The sequence below is a fragment of the Neovison vison genome, chromosome 4 (assembly GCF_020171115.1).
Source record: "Neovison vison isolate M4711 chromosome 4, ASM_NN_V1, whole genome shotgun sequence".
Classification (NCBI taxonomy): Eukaryota; Metazoa; Chordata; class Mammalia; order Carnivora; family Mustelidae; genus Neogale; species Neogale vison.
In genome coordinates this window covers 204119323-204144164 of record NC_058094.1, presented here as the reverse complement: position 1 = coordinate 204144164, position 24842 = coordinate 204119323, and the positions used below count along the sequence as shown (strand labels likewise).

Here is a 24842-nt window from a genome sequence, read left to right as displayed (position 1 = left end):
ACTGTGTTCTAAATAACCTTTTAGCAGTGTCTTTCCTGAATGATAAATGTACCTGATCAGTCTCTGATCACATCATACCTGTCTTATGATGGGCTTCATAATACTTTGTTGTGTTTTGCGCCTTTCAACAATTGGTGGGGGTGGGTGGTAGGGGGAAATACACCTGAGATAATACAGACAGTTCAGAAAGCAGGAGTCACTCCCCACACGGAGGCAGGGCACTGACCTTAGCTCAAGGCCTCTGGCCCCCTGCTTCTGAGAGTATATAGATGGTCCTCACCGAGTAAGAGAACAATAGAAACAGACTAAAAGAAACAGACCCAAGAACTACTGGACAAATTTCCTAGTGAAACATAATCCTCTTGATTGGAGATAATCCAAAGCTTTGTACATAGAGCAAATAATCATTGAATGGGTGGCCCAGAGAGCTTGCCAGGACCACTGTTAGACTCTGCAGGATACAGAGGAAACATTGCTAATCGTAGTTAATACAAAAGACTTTAGAAGAGATTTATAGCTTTCATAAATTGGAGTGGAGCACTGGAGTGGAGTGAAGGTCATCTCGGAAATGTCTTTCTCTTATTTGAATTCAGACCTTCCTTAGGTGAGAGGGAGGTGGGATCAGATAGTATTTGGGGATTAAAAATACACGTGCCTTCATCCTAGGATGTGTGCTGAGGACGTCCACGTCACCATTTGTGTAGGGCACAAAGAGGTTGATGCCCACTGGACTAAGGTTCATCTAAGGAGAGTTCAAAGGCAGACGAGACTGATGAATCTTTAGTATCAGCCACAAGATAGCTCTGAATTTAGGGCCTATTTTCCAGAATTCCCCCAACACTATTTCTTCTACCAAGAAGCTTTCCTTCATTCCCCCCCGCCCCCCAGAAATTGTTGTAAATACCGGGTTGATTCCTCGGTACCTGTCAGCCTTTTGGGAATGTTAGAGTGATAACTATGATAACGGCCCACTATGATAACGGCCATTTTGGGGACGTCTCTAGAGCTTTTATCTCACTACCAAGAAGATTTTAAGAAAATTCTTGATTTCAGAGCCCCTGGGAGGCTCAGTCAGTTGGGCATCTGCTTTCAGCTCAGGTCATGATCCCCAGAGTCCTGGGATGGAGTCCCATGTTGGGCTCCCTTTTCAGTGGGGAGTCTGCTTCTCCCTCTCCCCCTGACCCTCCCCACCGTTCTACTTGTTCTCTCTCTCTCCCTCAAATAAATAAAATCTTTAAAAAATTAGGAAAAAAAGAAAATTTTTGATTTCAGAATTTTTAGAGCTCTGAATTTTCTTGGACATGAAAAAACAAAGGAAAATGCTAAGGACTCAAGCCCTTTTGGGGTTAGAATGTCATATTTTTAATATTGGCAATGTTACACACATACCTGACAGATGTATCAACTCACATACACAAAAATTGGTTTGTTTAAAAAAAAAAAAACAAAAAAAAAAACTTCAATCCAAATTTATTGGGATTACAAAAATAACAGCACATTTCATTAACTCATGTTAGCAACACTTCCAGAGATATAAGAGCATCTTTAAATAACCTGCTTCTTGCCAGTACAAATCTCATAACATAAAAAAAGTAGTTTACTTTCATATTTACAGAAGAAACATGCTGATTGTTTCCTAAAATTCTTTTTGGAATTAATGGGTGAGGTTATTTTTAAAGTCAGGAAACATTTCAAATTGAAGAAGGCATTTTAGAAACATCTCACAATGCATCTTATTTAATACCACTGAGTGATTCTGCATCCTCTTCTTAAGATCAAGTGTTTATCGCAGAGCTTCTGGAACTTCCACCTATAAAAATAGGGGATTTCCTTTCAATAAAACAACATAAATGATTCAGGGGAAAATAACTGTAGGGTATGTATGTCGCTAGCAGTATTCTCCGAAAACTCAGGTATAGATTATTGCTGTGTGCTAATCAATATTCAAATTTTATATTATAAATGAGGTTGTAAATCACTTGCCACTCTGGGGTAAATATTTTGACAAGTGACAAATCTTTTCTGGAGTGTAAATTGTATTCCCGATTTTCATATTAAGCAAATCAGGGTTTTTAAATGTCGGAGCGTCTTAAAATAGTCCTGGTCCTTCCAGAACTGGGATGCTAAGAAGGGGGTCCAGGCACACTTCTCAAATGGAAATGTGCTCACTTCTGACCTGCTCCTGGTGTTCCAAATCTGGAGGCTTGCTCTTGCATACTAAAATATTTAAACACGAGTAAACACTTTCAGAGGTGACTTGAGTGCCATTGTGCAATGAAGGCTCACTCACGTCCTCCATCTGTGCCCCCAAATCTGCTCTTGGGTTACTTACCCGCCGTAGCTGTTTGATACTGCTTCCCCGAATAGCTTCCATGAGATTGTCATGAGCTGATCTGAGTGGGGTAGAAGGTCGGGAGCTCTCTTCCATTTTCTTTTCTTGCACTGACCTCAGGGAATTTTTAATTTCCTTTAGGATGTTGTTTGGTTGTTTCTTAACCTTTTTCCCTTTTTTCTTTTTCTGTCCATTTTGTAATGCCCGCTGGGCACTCTCCTGTTGTTTGATGACTTCTGCAATGTTTCGGGTGATTAGTTTTTTCTCTGGGAGTGGAGGAGGTGGTGGTGGAGGAGGAGCCGGCAGCCTCTGCGGGGGCAGCGGAGGTGGGGGTGGCGGTGGAGGAGGGGGTGGAGCCACAGGAGATGGAGGACGGCTCCTCACAGTTGGGACTTTCTTGGGGAGTTTGGGGGATGACCAGGGAGAGTGCCTGGGAGATGCATAAGGTGAAGAGCCAGGTGTTCCTCTTTGCCACACTTTGGTCCTAAGATTGGCTCCTCCATCATAGCCCTCTTGCTGTTTTTGCTCCTGCATCCGCTTCTGCCTCTGTTTATCCATGTTTCTCGTCAGGAGGCTCGTCATGCTCATTCTTGGTCCTGGGAGCTCAAAATGGTAGCCCAGCCTCAGCAGCGTGGTGTTCTCCCTGAGCAGCTTGACGATCTCCATCTCCACCTGGCTGCCCATGATGTGCCTCTGGTTGTGGAAGCGCAGCTCTGTGAGCACCGTGTTCTGCTGCAGAGCTCTCATGATGGCCAGGATCCCTTTGCCCGTGATAAAGTTGGACTCCACGTTGATGTTGGTGATGTGCTGGTTGACTTTGAGCATTTCCGCAATGGCCGTGGCCGCACTGTCATCTGCGCGCGTGTTGGCAAGACTGAAAGACTTCACCACCGTGTTGCCCTTGAGGGCCTCAGCGAAGCGGGCAAGGGTCTGCGAGGTGATGTTCTCGATGTTGTTCAAGTTGACCTCTGTGGTGTCAGGGTCGTTGTTCCTAATCTTTTCCAAGGCATCCTCGATCACCGTAGGGTTTCCGCAAGGGTGAATGGCGGTGGGAGACTCCGTGTTCCTTCCACTGTGGCCATTGGTCAACGTTATGTTTTCTATTTGACTTTTAAATGTCTTTGGCTTAGAGTTATCAGAATCGATGCTATCATAATTTACAGTTCCATTAATGCCTTTTTCATTTTCAGTTGTTCCTTCCTCCTCCTCCTCCTCCTCCTCCTCTTCCTCCTCCTCTTCTGTATAAACCTCCTCAGAAACCTCACTGTTAGTTTCCGTGAAGATGAGCTCTTCCTCACTCTCCTCTTTATCTTCTTCAGCAACCTGAAGAGCATGGTATCGTGATGAAGTTGGTCATGTTTAAGCACATTTTTGCTAAATTTACAAAAGTAATGCATGGTGTTGCAATATATGAAATCATTATGTTGTATATCTAAAACCAAAATAAGGTTACATGTCACTTATATCTTGGTAAATAAAAAAGGGAAATAACACATGGCAAATAATACGAAAGAGAAAAGTTCATCTCCTGCCTCTGACCTTTCTAGTTGGGCTAACCAGGGTTAACATTCCATTGCATAACTTTCAACAGTTTTTTTTTTTTTTTTAAACAAACATTTCTTTCGTTTTCTGCAGAATAGATATCCAGAATTCTATTTATTACATTAAAATTTACTATCATTTTGCCAGTTTGAGCAAATGAGTTGTAACTTCAGCTTTGGAAACCCTTGCTGTATTTTTCATTCTCTTAACTGCTTGTTCTGAACTATTTGACTCCCTCTCTACTTAGAATTGAACAAATTCAACCCTCCCTCCTGGACTCATTCCTTTATCCCTCCTTATTTCGCCATCTCAAATAAAGAAATGACAACAAAAATATACAACATGTTAATGGATTCCCTTTTTTAACGTTCAAAAACTTTTCCTCAAATTTGCCTCCAGTAGCAGCTGCAACAGCCACCAGGTGCTCTGTGCCCCGGCTTGTGTACCCGTAGGCAAAGGCTGGGGGTCCTTTGTTTTTCCAACAATAAACTACCTGTAAGTTAGAGGCTGGCACAGGGTCTTAGAGACCCCACACCATCTGACACCAGCGGCTGTCCCTGTTTGCCGTGGGGAAGGGAAGCCAACTGTTCATGGCAGCAGCAGGTCAAAACCTAGCTCCACAGAAAAACATTCAGGTTACCCTTGGCTGCAAATTAGCTTGAAATCTCATGCTAGTGCAGGGTTAAATGAGACGGCCTGCAGAAGAAACGGGGTGGGAGACATAACCGCCCCCGGCTCTAACTAGATTCTAACCACAATGCGAAACAGCAGAGAACACTAGAAAATCTTAAAGCAAGCCATTGCCCTTGCCTGATGGTCTTAAATTATTTACCATGTATCAATTATGAAAGACTTTCAGACAAACACAATCTCAATTCTTTGTCTTTCCAGTTTATGAGACTTTATATTAAGAAGCTGAGTGACCCCTTCTTTCTTTTTTCTATCTTTTCTGATTAAAATTAAAAAATTCTGGAAATTGTTGACAGAGTCCAATTTCCCCTAAATCAATCTTTTTAGTCCTTTCTTTTGTCTCTTCTAAAGCCCCAATCCCTCCCTTGTCCCCAAAGCCTTAGTTATTCCCTCCACACTGGCAACTTTTTTTTTTCTTTTACCCCTAGGGCTTCTGCTGCCTGAGGCATGTGGAATGAGCTTTGGAAAACACTGCCTGTCTCCAGGTTTGTTTGCCCAGTTGCTACCACAAGATAGCCTGCAATTATCCACTTGTTTGGAGTGGCAGGCACCAAGTGATGGCCTGGGGAAGGGGTCAACCACTCCCGGGATGGTTGTCTGGTCTTTATTTACTCCCTTCTTTAGGAGCAAGAGGAAGGGGGATGCTGTGTGCATGTGCGTGCATGTGTGTTTGTGTGAAGTTTTAGCTGTTTCAGTATTTGGAGGAAAAGGATCTGTCTCAAAGACTAAGGTATATTGCTTTTCGTGCCACCATGAAACTGTATCCCCTTTGGTTTTTAAAAGACCTTTAGGCTCTATCTTCAAGAGATGTTTTCCCCTCAAAATGTGTCTGAGGGACAAAATCTGAAACTGTTATCCATCATGTAACATCTACATGACACTTCTTCCAGGAAGCCTTCTTTGACACCCCCCCCCATATTATCCCCTTTTATTATTCTTGCCATATATGGCATTGTAGCACCCCCAGTAAAGTACCCATTTTAATTACTTGTTTGTCATTTTTCCTAAAGGACTGTTGATCATATCTGGTTTGTTCACCTAGCACAGTGCTTAGCACATAGCAGGGGCTCAGCAAAGACTTGTTGACTGAATGGATCTAAACTGACACTGACCACCAGCCACTGAAGGTCGGAATAGGCCTGGGCTGGGCGGGTGACTGTCCTGGCTCACCTGGGGCTTTCCCAGGATGCAAGATTTTTAGTTCTTAACCTTAGATAGTCCCAGACAATCTGAGATGGTTAGCTGCCCTAGGTGGGGGACATCTAGGAGAAGGACAATAGAAGGGAGCAAAGAGTCTGGGGAAGGAGGGAAGAGGCCTGCCATGAAGTTCACCTTGATCCTTGTGAGAATGGGGGTGGGAAGATAAGGGTTGGGTGAGGCCTGAAGGGTGGGTCTAGAGAAGGCAAATGTTGGCACTCTTCGGGAATAAAGAAGGCAACAAGAAGGGGCCAGCCATGTCTCCTGATCACCTCTCTGGCATCATTACACAAGCAAGGAGGCAAGAGGCGTGGTTTTTGGTTGGTTCTGGATCTACCCCTGAGGAGCTGGTTGACTTTAGTCAAGTCAGTAAAGCTCTGAGAGGTCTCCAGTTGAGTGGTCCTCAACTGTAGTGTGTGTCATCATCACTTGGGGGGCTTGTGAGACCACAGAATGCTGGGCCCCACTCCCAGGAGGTCTGGGGAAGCCCTAGAATGAGCACTTCTGAGAAATTCCCAGGTAAGCTGAGGTGGTGGGCACCCACATTTTGAGAATGGTAGTCTTGGCACCAGCAGACCTTGGTTTGAATGTTTGCTCTCCTTATAAGCTGTCATTCAACAAGCACCAAACATGAATTTCATAAGCCTTTACAGAGCCAATATTTCCTTCTGGTCTGTTCTGCCCTACTCCTCAGTTACATGGCCCCTCCCACCCCCACCCACCTGCCAGCTGCCTGGGGCTCTGTCCTGTGGTGGGAATGGGTTTACACCCTCCACCCACAGGCCTCTGCTCAGCATCCTTGTGAGTACAGAGGCAGCTGGCTAGCTGGGGAAGTATAGTGGGAGAAAAGTTAACTACTGAGAAAGGAATCCAAGTTCATCAACACATAGCGTCTCTAGTTGAGCTGATAAGCCATTGGCAGGCATCCGCAAAACCTTTGGCAGGATCAGGATGGTTCCCTCATAGCTGACAGCAGGCTCTGCCCTTGGTTTCCCACCGATCTCCAGGCACCGTGACATGAAAATGCCTTTGCTGGGTTACTGCTACGATGGCTTGCTGGCCTGGATATTCGGTGGCAATTTTCATCTTTTTATCAAGGAAATTCTCCAAGGACTATAATAAAAATGTTATATTTTATATATCTTCTCAGATCTTTGACACACATTCCCACATCAGGGGGGGGGAAAAAACGAGACCTCTAAAAATCGTGGTTTTGTGGTTATGGAAGAACTGAGCAACCCAGCTCTGGCCTCACCTCCCCCTTCTGCCCCTCTGTGCAGGCAGCCACTGTGGCCTTGGCAGACCCTGGCCTGATCCCAATGGCCCTTCCCATGATGATTGACATGAACAAGGCTCGCACATATCTTGCTACAAATGTGGCCCACACACCCTATCATCAAGATCATCTAACAGTGCCTGGATTAGTCCTGTGGAGGTCCTGCCATTGGCTTCAGGCCATTTTGATTTGAGATGATTCTGGTGGAGCCTAGAGGTTTGAAACTGTGGCTCCTAACCTGTGTTCTCCCACAAATTTAGGACTTTATTACATGGCATTAACATTGTTATTGCCATTACTATTTTTCCCAGGGCATAGTCCTTTGAACCTTCTTCTGTTAGTGAGATATTAAGCAAATTGAAGGTAACTTAAAGTAACTTAAAATTCAAAGTAACTGTTTACTGGGCAGAAAACAAAAGCTTAACAGACATGAGCTCTAATAAAAGAACATTTCCAGATCTCAAGATCACCATTATAAAGTAGGAAGGAATCTTACAGGCCATCTACACAGGCATAAGTGGGTCCTTAGGTGGGTTTCGGGATGTGTGTGTTATCATTTTGAAATAGTGTTAAAGTTTGTGTACGTATGCACAAACCCACGAGCATTATCTTAAGGAGGTCTGTAATTTATCAAAATCTCAAAAAGCGTTCTTGATTTACCAAAAAACAAACAAACAAACAAAAAAATACTCTGGATTCAACTCCCTCGAGGGACCCCACAGAGATGACTACCTATTCAAGGTCTCACAACTTAGGAATGGCAAGGGGACTCAAAATAAGGTCCCTGGGCTCTTAGCCCCATGGACTTTCCACCTCTCCTCACTTCTTGGTGTTGGAAAAAACAATTATTTTTACTGTAGCCACCCATCACAGTCAAAGCAAACAGAGTACCCACTTCTGTCCTTATAGAAGGAAATAAATTTACTTAACTGCATATATATATATATATATATGTCACAGATATTATGCCACATTAGCAACTCACAGCTCAAATTAGACTTAGGTTTGGTAATGTATCTAAGCCCGTGCCTTGCTTGTGGATCATTTTCCTCTGGAAGAATCCTGTCTTAATTGACAAAAGTCAATCAAAGGATCCCAGCTAAGAATTTTACATATGATGATCTGCTGGGTGGCCTAAGGAATTGTTCAATAGCCAGAGCAAATGGGTTATAAGAAAAGACAAGTGAAGCAGACGGAGAAGTTAGGGAAAACAGATTTCCCGGGTTGGGGGTAGGGAGCCGAGGGTGGGAGTAGCTAAGGAAAAACCCGAGAGCATACCTTTCCACACTCCCCCAGCCTCTCCTTCTCCAAGAGTTTTTGGGACTCCTTTTCCCAATAGGACATCAGTGCCTCTCTGCTGAATGTCCCCGTGGGAGTTTTCTCGGTCAGACTCTTTTGCCTCAGCCCCACGGGAAGGCTGTGATCAGGTTCAATGTCTTCCAACTCCCTCTCTAGCTCCTTCAGCTCCTCGGCTGACAGGGAAGCAAGAAGTTCATCCTCATCGATGGATTCATATTTGCTAAGTCCTCTCCTGTAGCCAAAGGTAGACATGGTCCCTGCTTTCTCAGACCCACAAGGAGCTTGAAGAACCAGGCATTCACGGTGGCCAGAAGCAGGCAGGGAGGCAAGTGGGCAGGCTGGTCAGCAACCAGAGCTAGGAGTGGCCTTTTAAGAGCGGTGATACAGGGCCGTGACAATGCAGAGAGGGGGTGAAAGCATGGGCTGTTTTAAGCAGCAGACGTCAGCTAGACATTTGAACACAAAGAATGTCACATCGGTGGTGGATGGAGGTCTCAGAACCAGTGGGGATTATTAACATACTGGCCAGGGACATATTTAGCTGAGCCTGATAGCTCATGAGGACAGGCAGAGAGTAGTTCAGATAGGGAGTAACACAGTTCTCACATTGTATTCAAGCAACGGGAGAATACAATTTATTTTGAAAATGACTCGCTACCACCATCATGGCCATGAAAAGATTCTTTGATTATAATCTCAGAGGTTGAGAAATGACTACACATCACTCCTCTATGAGTGGATATTCAGGTTCCTCTAAAAACATTCTGTGGGTGGCATTGATGGTAACCGAAGGCTATCCTAATATAGCACCTCAAACATTTATTGTATTTTGTGGGGATAAGGCACTAGTCGTAACAAGTCCTGTGAGATGATTATCCTCCTTTATGGATTTTGGCAATGGAGGCTCTGAGAGTTTACACAAACACTTTGAAGTCAGACAGCCAGAGAAGCCTTTCTCCACTGCACAACATGGCTTCCTTTTCCTCAACCAAGAGTATTAGTAAACAACTAGACTTGGAAATAAAACTCCAGAAAGACAAATACTAATACGGGGTATGGCTTATTAGTGCTAAGCAGTTTATATATTTTATCTACTTGAATCCCACAGTCCTGTCAGGTGTTATGTTTTCATCCATATTTTACTACAACAGCCAGAGAGGTTAAGCAATTAGCTCATGGCCACAGAGCTAGAGAGGGGTGGAAGTAGAATTTGGACTAGATTTGTGTCTGGCCTGAAAACTGAAGAGATGATAACATGAAATTATATATATATGTCCACATTCTTAGGAGTGTAGAATATATATATACATAGTTTACAGGACATTTTAGCATTCAGATAGATAAAGAGCTGTTAAATGTGTATGCATAGAAATATGCACATCTTAGTACATGCATAATAGACCGTATTTTGTTTATTACATTCAGCAGTTGGTGAGTACTTGTGTTGTTTCCAAGTTTGGGTTGTTAGAGATAATTCTGTGAACACTTAACACACAAGTCTTTGTGTAGCCATATGTTTTCATTTCTTCTGGGTAGATACATAACAGAGGAATTGCTGAGGTATATGGTACATCTATAGTTAACTTTTCAAGAAATCGCCAAACTATTTTCCAAAATGGCTACCCTGGCTTACGTTCTCAGCACCAATGATATGAGTTCTAGTCTCTCCACATCCTAATTCCTGCTTGTCTTTCTGGTTGTAGCCATTTTAGTGGGCATGAAATAGATCTCCCTGAAGTCTTAATTTTCATTCCTTATAACAAGTGATGTTGAGCATCATTTCATGTGTTCATTTCTACTTCAATAAAATGTTTTTTGGAAGAAATCTTAAACTCATTTTAAGTTGAGTCATCTTCCTATTGTTGGCCTATAAGAATTCTAGAATATATTATGGACTTTAGCAAGTATATGATTTGCAGGTATTTTCTTCCATTCTGTGATTGTCCATTGGTGTCTTTTGGAGAGTGAATGCTTTTAATGTTGATGAAGTCCAATTTATCAATTTTTTTTTTCATTTACTTCTTGAGCTCTTGATCTTATAGCTAAGAAATTTTTTCCTAACCCAAGATCAGAGATGATCATTCCTATGTTTTCTTTCTGAGAGTTCTACAGTTTTAAGTGTTTATATTTAGCTCTGTTAACCATTTCAACTTGTATTTGCATATGTGTAATGTGTAATGTTTTGCGTACAGGTATCTGATTGACTTAGCATTTCTTTGGGAAAAATCTATACTTTCCCCTATTGAATTGCTTGGGTGCCTTTGTGGAAAATTAACTGGCCACAAATGTAAGGGCTTGTTTCAGGAGGGTAACTTCTGTTCTATAGATTTGTATGTCTCTTTTTTATGCCAATACCGCATTGTCTTAATTGTGTAGCTTTGTCCTGTGTGTTGAAATCAGGAGGTGTAAGTCCTCCAACTTTCTTTTTTTTTTTTGTTTGGCAAGAATGTTTTGGCTATTATGATCTTAGCTCATAATGGTATTCTGCCTCCAAAAATAGCTATGACTCTTTTCAATGATACTGATGAGAGAGATGATTATGAAATTAGAAATGGTGAGTTTGTTGGTTTTCTTTGGGCTGTGGCATATATCTTTTGTGTAGCCTTAATGGTCACACATCTTTTTTTATGTGAAAATGGGTTTGATTTTTGGAAATGACATCAAATCACTGTAGCCAGTTTGGTGAATGAGATGAGGATTGTTCAGTTGTAGAAAACATTTTAGGTAAAAAGATGAATGATGATTGCAACTATATAAAAACCTTTTTGAAAGTAAAGAGATGAGAAGAAAATAAAAGGAGTATATAATTATGTACCAAAAAGTAGTAGAATCCTGTTTTTTCTCTCTCTCTATCTCTCTCCCTTTCTTCCTTTTGCTCTCTCTCTCTCTCGTTTGTAATTTTTTGGTAATATTTTAATATTATTTTTTTGGGTAATATATTAAACACACACTTTCTGCCAGATTTCAATTTAGTTTCTGAAGTTAGAGCAGTGAAGAAAACCAACAAAATCCATTTCTTCAGGAGCTTTCTTTCTTTCTTCCTTTCCTTTTTTAAAAATTTTTATTTATTTATTTGTTAGAGAGAGAGAACAAGCAGGGGAGCAGAGGCAGAGGGAGAAGCAGTCTCGATACTGAGCAAGGAGCCCAATATGGGACTCAATCCCAGGCACCTGAGATCATGACCTTAGCCGAAGGCAGATATTTAACTGACTGAGCCATCCAGGCATCCCTACATTCCTTAGATGGGGAAAACAATATATAAATAAACAAATAAAAACCAAAAAACATTGGACAGAAGCTCTGTGGAGAGAAATAGGGTAGAAGGGTAAAAGCAGGGTAAGAGGGAAGAAGGAAACTGTGAGGGTAATATTTCACACAGGTAAGATGTCTGTAATAAGGTGATGTTTGAGCACACACCTGGCTTAATGCATGCAGATTGTAATGTACATTTAGGGTGACTATAAAACAATTACTCAAATACTCTTGGAATCACAGATTCTCAGCATTCAAGGGGACTTTGAAATACATTAACCTTCTATCACTTCTACAAGTGGTCATCTAGGGTTTGCTTGAACACTTCCAGTAAAAATAATACATTAGCAAAAATCCATTTCATTATTTGGATGTCTCAAATCGTTAAAAATTTTCTTTCAATTGTGTTGAAACTAATCTCTTGAAGATCACCCAATATAGTTTAGCGTTCTCATTGGAACAACTCAAAATAAATGGAGTCTTACATGACTTTCTTCTCTCAAATCTTGGATGGCTGATCAACGACTTTGGAAATGAATCTGGAAGAGTTTTGCTCTGTGACAGCATTACTGAGAAAAAATATTATGGCCTCTCAAGGACAGTACCTTCAGAACAATGGCCCTTAGATATCCTAATCTAATCACTCTGGTTACCATAATAATTACAATTCCTGGATGACCTTAGTTCCCTGGAATCCCCACATACTTTAAATCCATTGGATGAAATTCTGCTGAGCAGTTAAACATGACTACCTGAGCCTGGCCAGACTTACGTATGATGAATAATTAAGATTTCTTTACAAATTTGTCTACCTTGAGGGGGAAAAAAAAAAATCCAATCAAATATCTTCCAGGCATTGGCATTTTCTATGTCAGGATTTTTTTTTTTACTTGATTTCATTGTGTTTTAGGGTTGAATTGCTTTAAAGTCAATAATGTACCAGCCTTTTGACAATTAGCATCTTTTGTTAAAAAATTATCTATCCTGGGGAGAATTATTTTCATGGTTCTTGATTCACAGTCAGATACCCACAATTTCACACTATATCGGCGATTTCCTTTTTAGTAAAAAGAGAGTTTGCTCTTTCAGTCTTTTTTCTCTTTTTGTTTCATCTTGAAAATGCTATCATCTGTTTGTTTATTCAACACACATTTACTAAGTGCCAGCAGTGTGGACAGGTACTGTGCTGGAAGCTAGGATTACAAACAGAAAAATAGAAATTGATCTGGTGCCTGCCCTCAGGAGCTCACACTCCTGGGAGAGAGGCAGACAGCTGACAGTAACACAGTGCAGGGACAGCTCAGCCAAGGTGCCCGCAAAAGGAGAGACATGGAGTACAGATGAAGAAGCAGTGCGGCCCTCGTGGGGGGAAGTTGGAGAAGGCACAGAAGCTGATAACAAGCTTTCCAGGCAGAGACAGCAGACTCTGAGCAAATGCACAGGAGTATGAAAGTATAAAAACAAAACCCAGGGCATTCTTCTGCTTAGGGGTGGGGAGGAAGTGGAGATGGGCAGACCCATCCACCCTCGGGTCAGCTAGGACTGACCCTAGCTCATGGACTATTTCCAAGAGAATGCCTTGGTGTCTTGCCCACCAGTCTTACTTCTTCTTTTTTCCTTTAAAAAAAGATTTTATTTATTCATTTGTCAGAGATAGCGCACAAGCAGGTGGAGTGGCAGGCAGAGGGAGAAGCAGGTTCTCTTTTCTGCTGAGCAGGGAACCTGACTCGGGGCTCAATCCCAGGACCTGGGGATCATGACCTGAGCCAAAAGCAGATGCTTAATTGACTGAGCCACCCAGGTATCCCTTCTTCTTCTTCTTCTTTTTTAACAGCCACCGGCCTCATGGTAGATGCATATAGATGTTGAATACTTTTTACTTGAAAGCCACATCAAGGAGTTTTGGACTTCATTATCATCTGCTGTTAAGTGGAAATCTTTGATGTTATCCCTGAGCCACAGTTTGCCCTCTTACATACAGGCAACTGTTAATCCCAGCAAGTGCCTTAATGTTAATGGGAACTCAACAGGAGCAAAACTCATCAGCACCTTCAAAAGTCAGCAATACCCATCCTGCAGATCTGGTATTTCAGTGAACAGTCCTTGTAGGCAGTCATAGGAGACCTCCTGCCTCCTCTTGTCCGTAAGAACTGCATCAGCCCAACACTCCACGAGGCAGGAGACCCTCTGCCTGAAAGTGAGTTACTTCACTTGTGGGTTACATACTTTTGGCTCTCAATGCTTGGAAGTGTTGTGAGGACCTAACAATTGTTTCTGTGTTTTCTTTGATAACCTCCAAATTTCAGGAAGAATTTGGTCATTTCAGGAATTCTTTGTATTTCAAAATACATAGGCATTTTTGTTGATAACCACATAATAGAGCAAAATGAATGACTTATATGAATCTCTCTTTTTTTTTTAAAGATTTTATTTATTTATTTGACAAGTAGGCAGAGAGGCAGGCAGAGAGAGAGAAGGAAGCAGGCTCCCTGCTGAGCAGAGAGCCCGATGCGGGACTCGATCCCAGGACCCTGAGATCATGACCTGAGCCGAAGGCAGCGGCTTAATCCACTGAGCCACCCAGGCGCCCTTATATGAATCTCTTTAATTAAAAATCTCATTTCCCTGTGTCCACTGTTTTATTCTGCAGTCGGACCTTGTCAGTCACAGGTTTCATATGAGTAGTTTCAGTGATGTGGAAAGACTCCAAAGGTCCAGATTTACAATGATGGGTTATTTTACTGCACTAAAATTTGTTTGCCTCTGGGTGTCTCGCTGTCACCTAGAACTCAATTCTGCCGCGAACTAGTATCGTGATTTCCCTCCTTCTGCTTCCCCTATCCCAAGCTCACACTTCCTCATTTCTGAAAGCGGCATCCTCCCCACCCCCCACCCCAGTTGCTGGAGCCTGTGTGTGACCTTTGGCTCCCTCTTGCCGAAGTGGGCATAGTTAATCAACAAGGCCCAGACTCCCAGACTTTAAACAGCTCTTGAATTCCTGCTTCATTTTTGACTTCCTCTTTGCCTGAAGTTGAGTCAAAGCTGCTGTCCTCATTTTCTTGGAAGACTGACGTTTTCCCCCTTTCCGCAGTATAGACAGAGCAACCTTTTTTTTTTTTTTAAATTCCAGTATAGTTTACATACAATGTTATATTAGTTTCAGTTATTATATTAGTACAATATAGAGATTCAATAATTCTGTACATTACTCAGTGCTCATCAAGATAAGTGTACTCATAACAGAGTAACCTTTTAAAAACACCAATCTCCTTGGGTCATTCGTAGTTTAAAATCCTTGAATGGCTTCCATTGTCCTTGGGACAGGATCTTTACTGTGCCCTCTGGCCCCACCAGCACCAGGCCTTACTGACATCACAAGTTTCAGCTGGAGTCACTTCCTGCAGCTCTCACACTGGGCTTCTGAACGCCCTACGTCTGCTTCATCATCCCCAGGCCATTGTCCATGCTCCACCCTGTGCCTGGAATGCCCTTGCCTCTTCTACCAGGCTCCAGGCCTGGGTCTTAAGTAAGTCTCCCAAGGAGAGGCTTCTCCTGCTGCCGGGGCCAGCTCAGTTTGCCCAGCTCCCACAGACTGCATTCGGGCAGCATCCCACTTAGGATGACTTGTTTCAAATGGATCTTTGCCCCAAAGGCATTTTTCTCAAAGGGGAGGGGCCACGCCTGCCCCAGGCATTGTCCCCAAGGCTTTTTCATCATTATTAGGTGTTCAAGAAGTATGTTAAAAAAAAAAAAAAAAAACAGGTGAAATATTGCATAAGCAAGAGCGGATCCAAGTCTTCTAGAGCCTGGAGATTATCCAGTGTTAAACCCCACTTTAAGAATAATCGTATAAAATTATAAATACATAATTAGGGGCGCTTGGGTGGCTCAGTGGGTTAAAGCCTCTGCCTTCGGCTCAGGTCATGATCCCAGGGTTCTGGGATCGAGCCCCACGTCGGGCTCTCTGCTCCGCAGGGAACCTGCTTTCTCCCCTCTCTCTCTGCCTGCCTCTCTTCCTACTTGTGATTTCTCTCTGCGAAATAAATTAAAAAAAAAAATTATAAATACATAATTAGTTATGAAAGTGAAGCTATCCTTAAAGCAATAATAGAATCATGACCAACGACTGGGTCTTAGGTGATTTGAGCTGCTTTTTTTGAGGTCTTGTTAAGCAGTTTACCAAAAAGTCTTGTAGAAGGAGTACCTGGATGGCTTAGTAGTTAACCGTCTGACTTCGGCTCAGGTTGTGATCCTGGGGTCCTGGGATGGAGCCCCGGGTTGGGCTCCCTGCTCCGTGGGTAACCTGTTCTCCCTCTCCCACTCCCTGTTTGTGATTCCCTGTCTTGCTCTACCTCTCTGTGAAATAAATAAGAAAAATCTTTAAAAAAAAAAAAAAAGGCTTCTGTAGAAGGGCTGCCTAATTGTAATCTAGCTTCTCGGCTCCCCTGCTCCCACAACACCCTACTCCTCCTGTGAACCCCAATTTTCACATGGGCACAGAAGCCCCCGCTTTATGGCCAGTCTGCCTGTGAGTGTGGTCTCCAACTAAGAGCGAGCCCTTCTGTGTCTCATGATGGCGTTCTTGCTCATTTCATGGAGACCTTTCATCTTTAAATTGTCCTCAGTTTGCCAGTGAGGAAACATGGAAATCATAGTGTCATGTGCAAAATCGGCAAACTGGAAATCCTCTCATTCTCACAGATGTCAAGGGTCTATCTACTGTTAACAAATTGTTCCTCGCTTTGACCCTCCCTCTACCCCACCCTCTCCCCTTTGTTAAGGCCTTTCTAATCCCTTTCTATGTACAGGTGCAAGATTGCTTTCTGACTTGATGTAACCTATTTTACAACTTACACAGAAGGATTTGGGTTTCCAGCATTTCCTGCCGACCGTGTATCACAAGGCTGCCGGACTAGTAACGACCCCTAAGGAAGGGACGCTTCCAACTTCCCTGCCTGTGTGCCGGGAGCGGCTCAGATAGCTCCCCGGGGGAACGTCAGGCAAAGGGCAGGCTCTGCACACACAACCACCAAACAGACCACGGGGTTCAGATGAGAACTGGCAACACCCTTATCAAGTCTTCACTCTGAGGCCTGGCAGTCAAGCCGATCTCCAAGCAAAGCCAACTTATGTAGGGAGCATGAGTCAAATTTAAAATTATTAGAGCTATTTATAAAAATAATATCTTGCAATTGTATAACAACTGCCGTTCACAACATGCTTTCACGGACGACGTGCCGGGCAGTCTTATGAACCAGCACGACCTCCGTGGAATCATTGCGTGTCGCTGCTGCATGTAAGGCAGCCCTCGCTGAAAGAGATACTGTTACTTCTGCTTTACGAAGGACGGAAACAGGTTTTGAGGTTCTGAGAGGTTCCAGAAACTTCTGAAGCAGACCCAGCCAGTCAGAGATACTCGCGGTTGTGTGTCAGCAGTCCAAGCTGCTTCTCACATTGAGATTTCCTCGTGTATCATTGCAAAATGTACCGAAATGAAAGACAGATGGGATGAAAAACAGAAATTTTTAGTAGAGCCTCTGATGCTTTGCCTTATGTGGAGTACGTCCAGTTGTCATTTGCTGAACCAATTCGAACATGGAGAGATGAGCCCCATGCAAGCAGATGGACAGGTACACCGATCACCTGAAAACCAGAAGGGCAGAGAAACGACTTCCAGAAAAAATTGCAGAGCGAGGAATGAACAGCTGAACTTCATCCGTCTGGTCTTTCATTTTAAGCCGCAGATCCTGAGTACGGAATTGCACTTGTGAAACGAGAGCAGATTTGATATATGTTATGTGGAGTTTTAATGAAAGAAATTTTACTTGGGGTGTCCTGGAAGGTCTGAACTTCCACTCATTTCAGTAACCAGTTATTTGTTACCTCGAGGGTTGATATTACCAGTTGGGGCAGATTTGCTCCCTGTGGTATCAGGAGGAGAGATGTGGATGGAGGGCCAACTCCCAAGACATGACTCTGTTCCTTGGGATGGCTCCCCTTTCAGGTTCACAAGTCCTGCAGGGAAGTGGTGTCTTAAAGGGCAGAAAAGTTGACATCCTGATAAAGATTGGCTCAAAAGTTAAATTCAGAGCAAGAGTACAGGAACAGGGGACTCGTTGTACCCAGGAATGGGACAGATCATGCTTGAGAGAGCTAGCTGGTTACTGAGCTCTTTCATTTGCAGTTGTTATCATGAAAATCAAAGGCACTGTCTTTTCACACACTCACAGTCCCTCACTGACTTTCAGAACTCCATAGTTCTCCTGTGTCCTCGAGATTCACGGCCTTTTGAATGATTGCCTTGTCTCCTTTTCCCTGGCACTCGTTCCTGAATGCCACCCTCTTCTCCTTGTTCCCCTTTCCGCAGTGCCCCCAGGGAATCGGAGCTAGTTTTCAGGGGTGTCACAAAAGCCCCGACCCACTGGTAACACAATTCCTTGCCAATTTGTGCCCTCAATAGAGCAGGAAACCTTTTTCTTATCTGTCCAATTTGTATGTTTCTCTATGTTTTGCAATAGCAATAATGACAACAATAATAAAACATGGGAAAGTCGTGTGACAATCAGCGTGAATGGCAGAGGTTGGCAGAAAGGCGACATTTGCCAGGGTTGAGGGCCGGTGAGACCCGTGAAGGCAGCAAGCATGGCGCTGCCCTTGAATGCTGTGTCATCTGCTTTTAATGGTCTTATCAACAGCACAAAACTAATAAATCATGAGCTGCTCGCACAAGAACCAAGTGCTTCCGTCTGAGCCAGATGATTGCATTGTTCAGTCGAGCTACCTCCCGGAAACTGTAAACATGGCATCACCTGTCAGTGAGACTTGTGCCTCCGTTTTTCGAAAGCAATTTATTCAGATTAGTTTAGAGACCATAAAATTCACTCCCTGTAAGTGTGAAGTTCAACGGTGATATACCAAGGTGTAAATGTGGAACATTCCCAGCACCCCTCAGAGCTCCCCTCTGCAGTCGGCATTGGCTCTCACCGCCCCCAACCCCTGGCAACCACGAACCCGTTTTCTGTCTCAATATATTTGTTTTGTCTGGCCATTTTATATATGTGGAATCACACAGTAGTGTTCTTCTGTGCCTGACTTCCTTCACCTAACCCCGTGTTTTGCAGATGCATCCCCATTGTAGTGTGTTGCCAAGTAGAATGTCATTGCATGGATACACCACGCTGTATGTATTCATTCGTCAGTTTGTGGACACTCAGATTGTTTGCTCTTTTTGGCTATTTCATAATAACAAATAACAAGGCTCTCCTGATCTGAACTAAACATGATGGGGTGATGAGAGCTTAGGATTTGGAGGCAGGAGTTTCAGGCTGAGTTCTAGCTCTGGTATTTACTACCTTAGTTAACTGTAAGGTTGTTTTCCTTATTGCAGGTAATTAACATCTTCCCGTCCCTGCTCCTCCCCTAGTCCTAAGAAGCAAGAATGATGAGGTCTGTGGATGAAAGGCAATGCTGGGCAATGAAAGGCACTGTTATGAAGTCGTGTTTCTGGACTATATTAAAATAAATTAGCAGTTTTTCAAGATTCTGTCCACATTCATAGAACAAATGATTCAACTTCTGATCTATAGGAAAGATTTACCTGTTTCCTTGTACCGACTTGGCGTCCTCACCATCTTTTTCTCAATAAAGCCTGTTACTTAGAAAGGTTTTTGATATCATTCACTTCTCTTAAATTTACTTGCATTCTAAACCTTCTGATTGTCAAGCCAAAGGGTGTTTCCTGTTGAAGAGAGGGATTTTGGATATGCTAGAATCCCTGTAGGAAATCGGACTCAGTAGAGGGTCAGATTTGATCAGGGAATCCTCCAATCCACAATTCGGTGTAGTCTCTTGGGTACTTCTGGTGACTGTGCAGAGCAGAGCCTTGGAGAAAGGTCTGGGGGCAGAGCTGAGCCAGGTTGAGGGCCTTCCCATGAGTCAAACCTAAGCAAATGTTACCATCCTCCAGTCAAAGGGGCTTAAAATTGTCTCTTCATTGAAACAATATTAAACCAATTGGGGTAACTAGATATTCAGGGGTGTTCAGACATTCGGGAACGTAGATTGTTGACCACTGACTTCTTACAAAACAAACAAAATACCTCTCTTGAGAAGCCACTGCCGCTTCAGACAGAAAGAATCAGATACTGGTATCTCATACCCACTCAATTCCATGGTAAGTACCACAACTAGCGTCCTCTACACCTTCTACCTTGTTCAACACTATGGGCTGCTTCCAAGGAGTTTTATCTTAAATCTCACTGGGAGATCTGGGATGGAAGACTTCCAAGGCCAGAGAAATGGCTGTCCCCAGGTTACTGGAATCTCAAGCACAGAATGTGAGTCCCCGTCAAGTGCCTCCAGTGGCATCACAAGCCAATCTGATATTAGAACTCAGGCGCTCCCAGTGCCCAGATTCAAATTACTAGGCTGTCCCCTTCCAAAAACAGCAAATCCCCAGACATCTCTAGCACTCCCTGAGGTTGCAAAACACAGGCCACTGAGGTCAGAGAAGTATTCCTTCTACACATCTTCTCCCCTGAGAAGCCTTTCTTTCTTTTTCTTTTCTGATGATCAGGGATTTCCTAGCAAGAGCCGAGGTGGGGTGTTCCGTGATTGGGACAGTCCTCAGCAGTTTACATTCTAGGAATTTTCTCCAAGTATTTATAGACAATAGTGAGATGCCATATACATCTCTAACATGATTTTTCTTATTTTCATGTGCGAGGATGACAATCTGCAGACATATCTGAAGACCAAGTTCTTGACTTTTTCTAGTTTGGCCCTGGCACTGCAGCTCTGTAGTAATAATGGTGAGAACTCGAGTTTCACAGACACTCACTCTAGGTTAGATCTGGCATTTATAGACTTATCTCATGTCTTGTTCAAAGTGAAACAGCTGATAATTGCTGGAACCTAGTTCAAACTCAGGTCTGTGTGACAACAAGGTGCATATTTTCACTTCTTGCCCTATCCGGCCCTAAAATACACTACAGCGCTCTTAGGTGTGGATGTAGAATACCTGTGTAAATGGCACCAAAATGTGCTGTGTATCAAAGTAGGCATACTTGCATACAGTGTGGTTTTTTTTTTTTTAAGATTTTATTTATTTATTTGACAGAGAGAGATCACAAGTAGGCAGAGAGGCAGGCAGAGAGAGAGAGAGGAGGAAGCAGGCTCCCTGCTGAGCAGAGAGCCCATGTGGGACTCGATCCCAGGACCCTGAGATCATGACCCGAGCCAAAGGCAGCGGCTTAACCAACTGAGCCACCCAGGTGCCCCACAGTGTTTTGTTTTTGACCCATAAAAAACTTGAAGCAGCTCAGAGTTGTTATATGTCCTATTTCTGACTTGGAAGATGACTATATATGTGAGAATAATGTGTCCTGAAACCAAAATCTGGACACAAATATGTGGCAAAAGGTCAACGCTTAACTGTGGTCTCTGGGTCTATCTTTTTTGTGGTTGCCATGCTGTCTGACCCGTAAGGACGGATTTCTCAAAGGCCTGGATCGAAGGGAGTGTTATCCATGAGTGTTTGCTGTGCGACCTTGCTCAACACACTCCTTCTCCCATCTTTTGCACTGTCATCCTATGGCCTAGAAACACATCCTGTGACCAGCTGAAATGACCGAACCACATTCTTCAGCGGGCACTTGGTTTCAGTGTGCTTATAAAATTATTTTAAGTCAGAAATGGAAATACTCTTTCGAGATTGCTTCTTGAGAAACTAAACGAAACACTCCCACGAGAAGTCAGAGCTGCATCCTTGGAGGTGGGCTATCTGAGAAAAAACAAAATCCACAGAGACCAAAACCACCATGCACATCTTGGCATCACGGGGTGATGGCATCCAAACTCTAGCATATCGATCCCGCCATGGTTCAATGGGCACCAGGGTACCATTTCTTGGCTTCTCCTGCGGCTCAATAGGGAGAAGCAGCTGTTGCCTTCTCCCAGATTAAGTGACATATTCTGGGAGAAACAGTCCTAATGAGATAGAAATTAGTTCCCCTTACCACCCGGCCCATTCACAAACAAAAGCACAGTTAGGAAACTTCAAAATATAAGAAAAAAAGGTCAAATCCATTTCAGATACAACAGTTGTGTCAGGTTCATGGAAAACATCTCTCTCCTGAGTCACAAGGGTCAGAAGACCCACTTGCAAAACTAATAACATGGGCCAGGATCTAGTATCTTTACATTCAAACATTTCATGAATATAAATACATAAAATGCATTCAAGAAAAATGTCACTGCTTTAGTATACTAGACTTTATTTAATATCTGAAGCAGCTTGAATGTGCTTACAAAAAAATACATTAAAGAAAATGTCAATGCTTTGATTTATTGAATATCTAAAATATCAGATAGTTGACTTACATCTTCAGTATGAGTTTTTATTTACTCAGAACAATACTTACAGGTAACAGTGCCTTTAGCCACAACTTGAACAATAGAAGAATCATGCAATATTATACACAAAACATTATAGTTTTAATTAAATACATTACAGCTCAAGTTATATAAAAATATATCCTCTAGGGAATACAAGAGGGTTAACACTGTAGCTCTAATCTCACATTTGTTTTTATGCTTATTTATCTTCTAAAGATAACTGAAACTAAATACAATTTAAAAAATTCACAAATCAGGGCACCTGGGTGGCTCAGTGGGTTAAAACACTGCCTTCGGCTCAGGTCATTTTCTCAGGGTCCTGGGATGGAGTCCCACATCGGGCTCTCTGCTCAGCAGGGGGCCTGCTTCCCTTCCTCTCTCTGCCTGCCTCTCTGCCTACTTGTGATCTCTGTCAAATAAATAAATAAAATCTTTAAAAAAAAATTCACAAATCAATCAGGTATTACCATTGGAAAAATACAGTAACTCTAAAGATAAATATAAGGAAAACATATTATTAAAATCTAAGAAAAACAAATGTAAATAATTACATGATTAAGGTTACATAGCCAATTCACAGATTCAGAACTATCAATTTACCATGATAGTGATGAGGTCACTGATTATTTTTGTCAGGGTCTTACATAAAATGTACTCATTCAATATATTCAACAAATAATTATTGAACTTTGTGCTCCAGGGAATGTGTTTGGCTCTAAGAAAACACTGGAAAACAAAACAGACAAAGAGCCTGCCCTCCTAGAGTTTCTAGTCTAGTGGGGCAGGCAGGTGAGAACCTGGGGCCTGAAATACAGCCTGAGAAGTGCTGTGCTAGGACCTCCCCTCCCGGGGAGAGATCTTCTAAGGGATGAGAGGGGAAGAAGGAGATGGAAAGAGGATTCCAGGCACAGAAAAAAATTCAAAGACCCCGAGGTAAAAGAGTATGGTCTATTTCTATAATAGTGGTTCCCAAACAAAGGACCTCAGATATTTGCTGAGCCAGAATGAAATTTTCACCCATCAATGGGGAAATGAAGATAATGTGGTAAGTCTTTTCAAAACTAAAGTCATTCAATTACAATAATTGGTTTTACGACCAACTGGCTTTCTGGCATTAAAATGGCCATTCTTCTATAAAATGACAGTGATAGTAGATGATAGATTTTTTAAAAAAAATAGATGACCCTATTTTTGAAATTAACAAGACAGAAACTACAGGTGTATACAATCTGAAAATCTGGGAATCACTGTTAGAAGAATAGACTTCTAACAGGTGTTTAGTAAGGTTAAAGGAGAGGGGTAAGGGAGAAGTCAAGCGATAAAGCTAAGGAGGAAGGCAGGGATTTGGATCAGGAAGGGCCAGGAAGAACTTTGGACTTTATCCTAAGAGCAATGGGAATGATTATAAGCAGGGGAGTGAAACTCTACTTAGATTTGTAAAAGATCACTCTGGGATGTTGTGGGTAGAATGTGTGTGGGATGGACCAAGACGGCAGGAAGGAAGGCCGGTTAGGCAGCACTATAACATCCCAGGTAAAAGAAGATAATAGCTAGAATTAGGGCCAAATCCGTAAGACTGAGTAGAAGAAGATGTCTTCAAGGGACAAACTTAACCAGGATTTGGTGAATTGCTATATTGGGTAAGACAAATGGGATGGTTGGAGTTGACGTCCAGGTTTTTCCTCAGGAAACTGTATTGATAATTGGGCTTAACTAGTGAGCTAGAGAAGATAGGAAAGGCACCTCAAACTCAACATGTCCCCAAATAAACTCACTATCTTCCTCCAGAAAAGGAGGGGGGAAGGTAGTGAGTTTCTTTGGGGACATGTTGAGTTTGAGGAGCCTTTGTGTTTAAAAAGTCCATTAGGGGAAAAAAAAAAAAAGTCTATTAGAGGGGCACCTGGGTAGCTCAGTGGGTTAAGCATCTGCCTTTGGCTTAGGTCATGATCTCCCGGGGTACTGGGATCCCGGAGCCTCATTGGGCTCCCTGCTCAGTGGAGAGTCTCCGATTCTCCCTCTCTCTGTGACTCTCCTCCCTCCTTGTTCTCTCTCTCTCTCTCTCTCGTGTGTGTGTGTGTATGTCTCAAATAAATAAAATCTTTAGAAAAAAAAAAAAAGTCCAATAGAACACTTGCTTACATAGGATGAGAGAAAGAGTTGAACTTCAGATGTAAATTGGCCAACTGCATACAGTTAGTTACTAAAATCATTGACGTGGATGACATTTCTCCCAGAGAACACAGCACAAGAAGAAAACAGAGCTTAAGACACATACTAACGGGTTGGCAGGAGAGAAGCACCACAAAAAGCAGCCAGAGAGAGGAGCGATCTGTTGGGGAGGTAGGGGAGAGGAGAGCCAAGAGACCAAGGTGTCCTGAAAACAAAGGGAAAGCCATTTCAAGCAAGGAGCAGACAGCAGTCCTAGATGCTGTAGGACTCAGATGAAGGGACTAAGAATGCTCACTGAAATTAGCAACAAGGCAGTTATTAAAGACCTTGAGAAAGGCAGCAGAGGGAGCAAAAGCTAGAGGACAGTGTGTATCCGCAGGCAAGAAGGAGCTCGGTGTGGGTATAAAAGGAAGGAAAGAGCCAACAACTGGGGGGTTAAGACAGTGGTTCTTTGTTGTAGAAATGCAGGAGAGATGGACATTGTAGGAGACATCTGATGGGGAGAATTTGAAGACTTGCTGGAAGTGAAGATAATTAATAGAAATTCACATACGAAATACTGACCAGCTTTTTAAAAAAATCACAATGTAAAGGTCTTTAAAGATGTACAATATGGTGTCCCCATAAGAACACAATATTGTTATAAAATTGTAAATGGATTTAAATACACTTAACAATATAAAATGATTC

General features: G+C 42.7%; 1 protein-coding gene across 2 annotated transcripts; it reads right to left on the bottom strand.

The window, feature by feature from the left end:
* Positions 1-1676: 1676 nt before the first annotated feature.
* Positions 1677-8590, bottom strand: LMOD2 (leiomodin 2). 2 transcript variants are annotated; one of them, XM_044246496.1, is made up of 3 exons: positions 8316-8590; positions 2333-3655; positions 1677-1810 (listed from the first exon to the last, which is right to left on the bottom strand). In XM_044246496.1, the coding sequence occupies exons 1-3, from the start codon at positions 8586-8588 to the stop codon at positions 1784-1786; spliced, it is 1623 nt and encodes a 540-aa protein (XP_044102431.1). In that variant the 5' UTR covers positions 8589-8590; the 3' UTR covers positions 1677-1783. The 2 variants fall into 2 exon arrangements, with proteins under 2 accessions (XP_044102431.1, XP_044102430.1); XM_044246495.1 differs by having other exon boundaries at positions 1677-3655.
* Positions 8591-24842: the final 16252 nt, after the last annotated feature.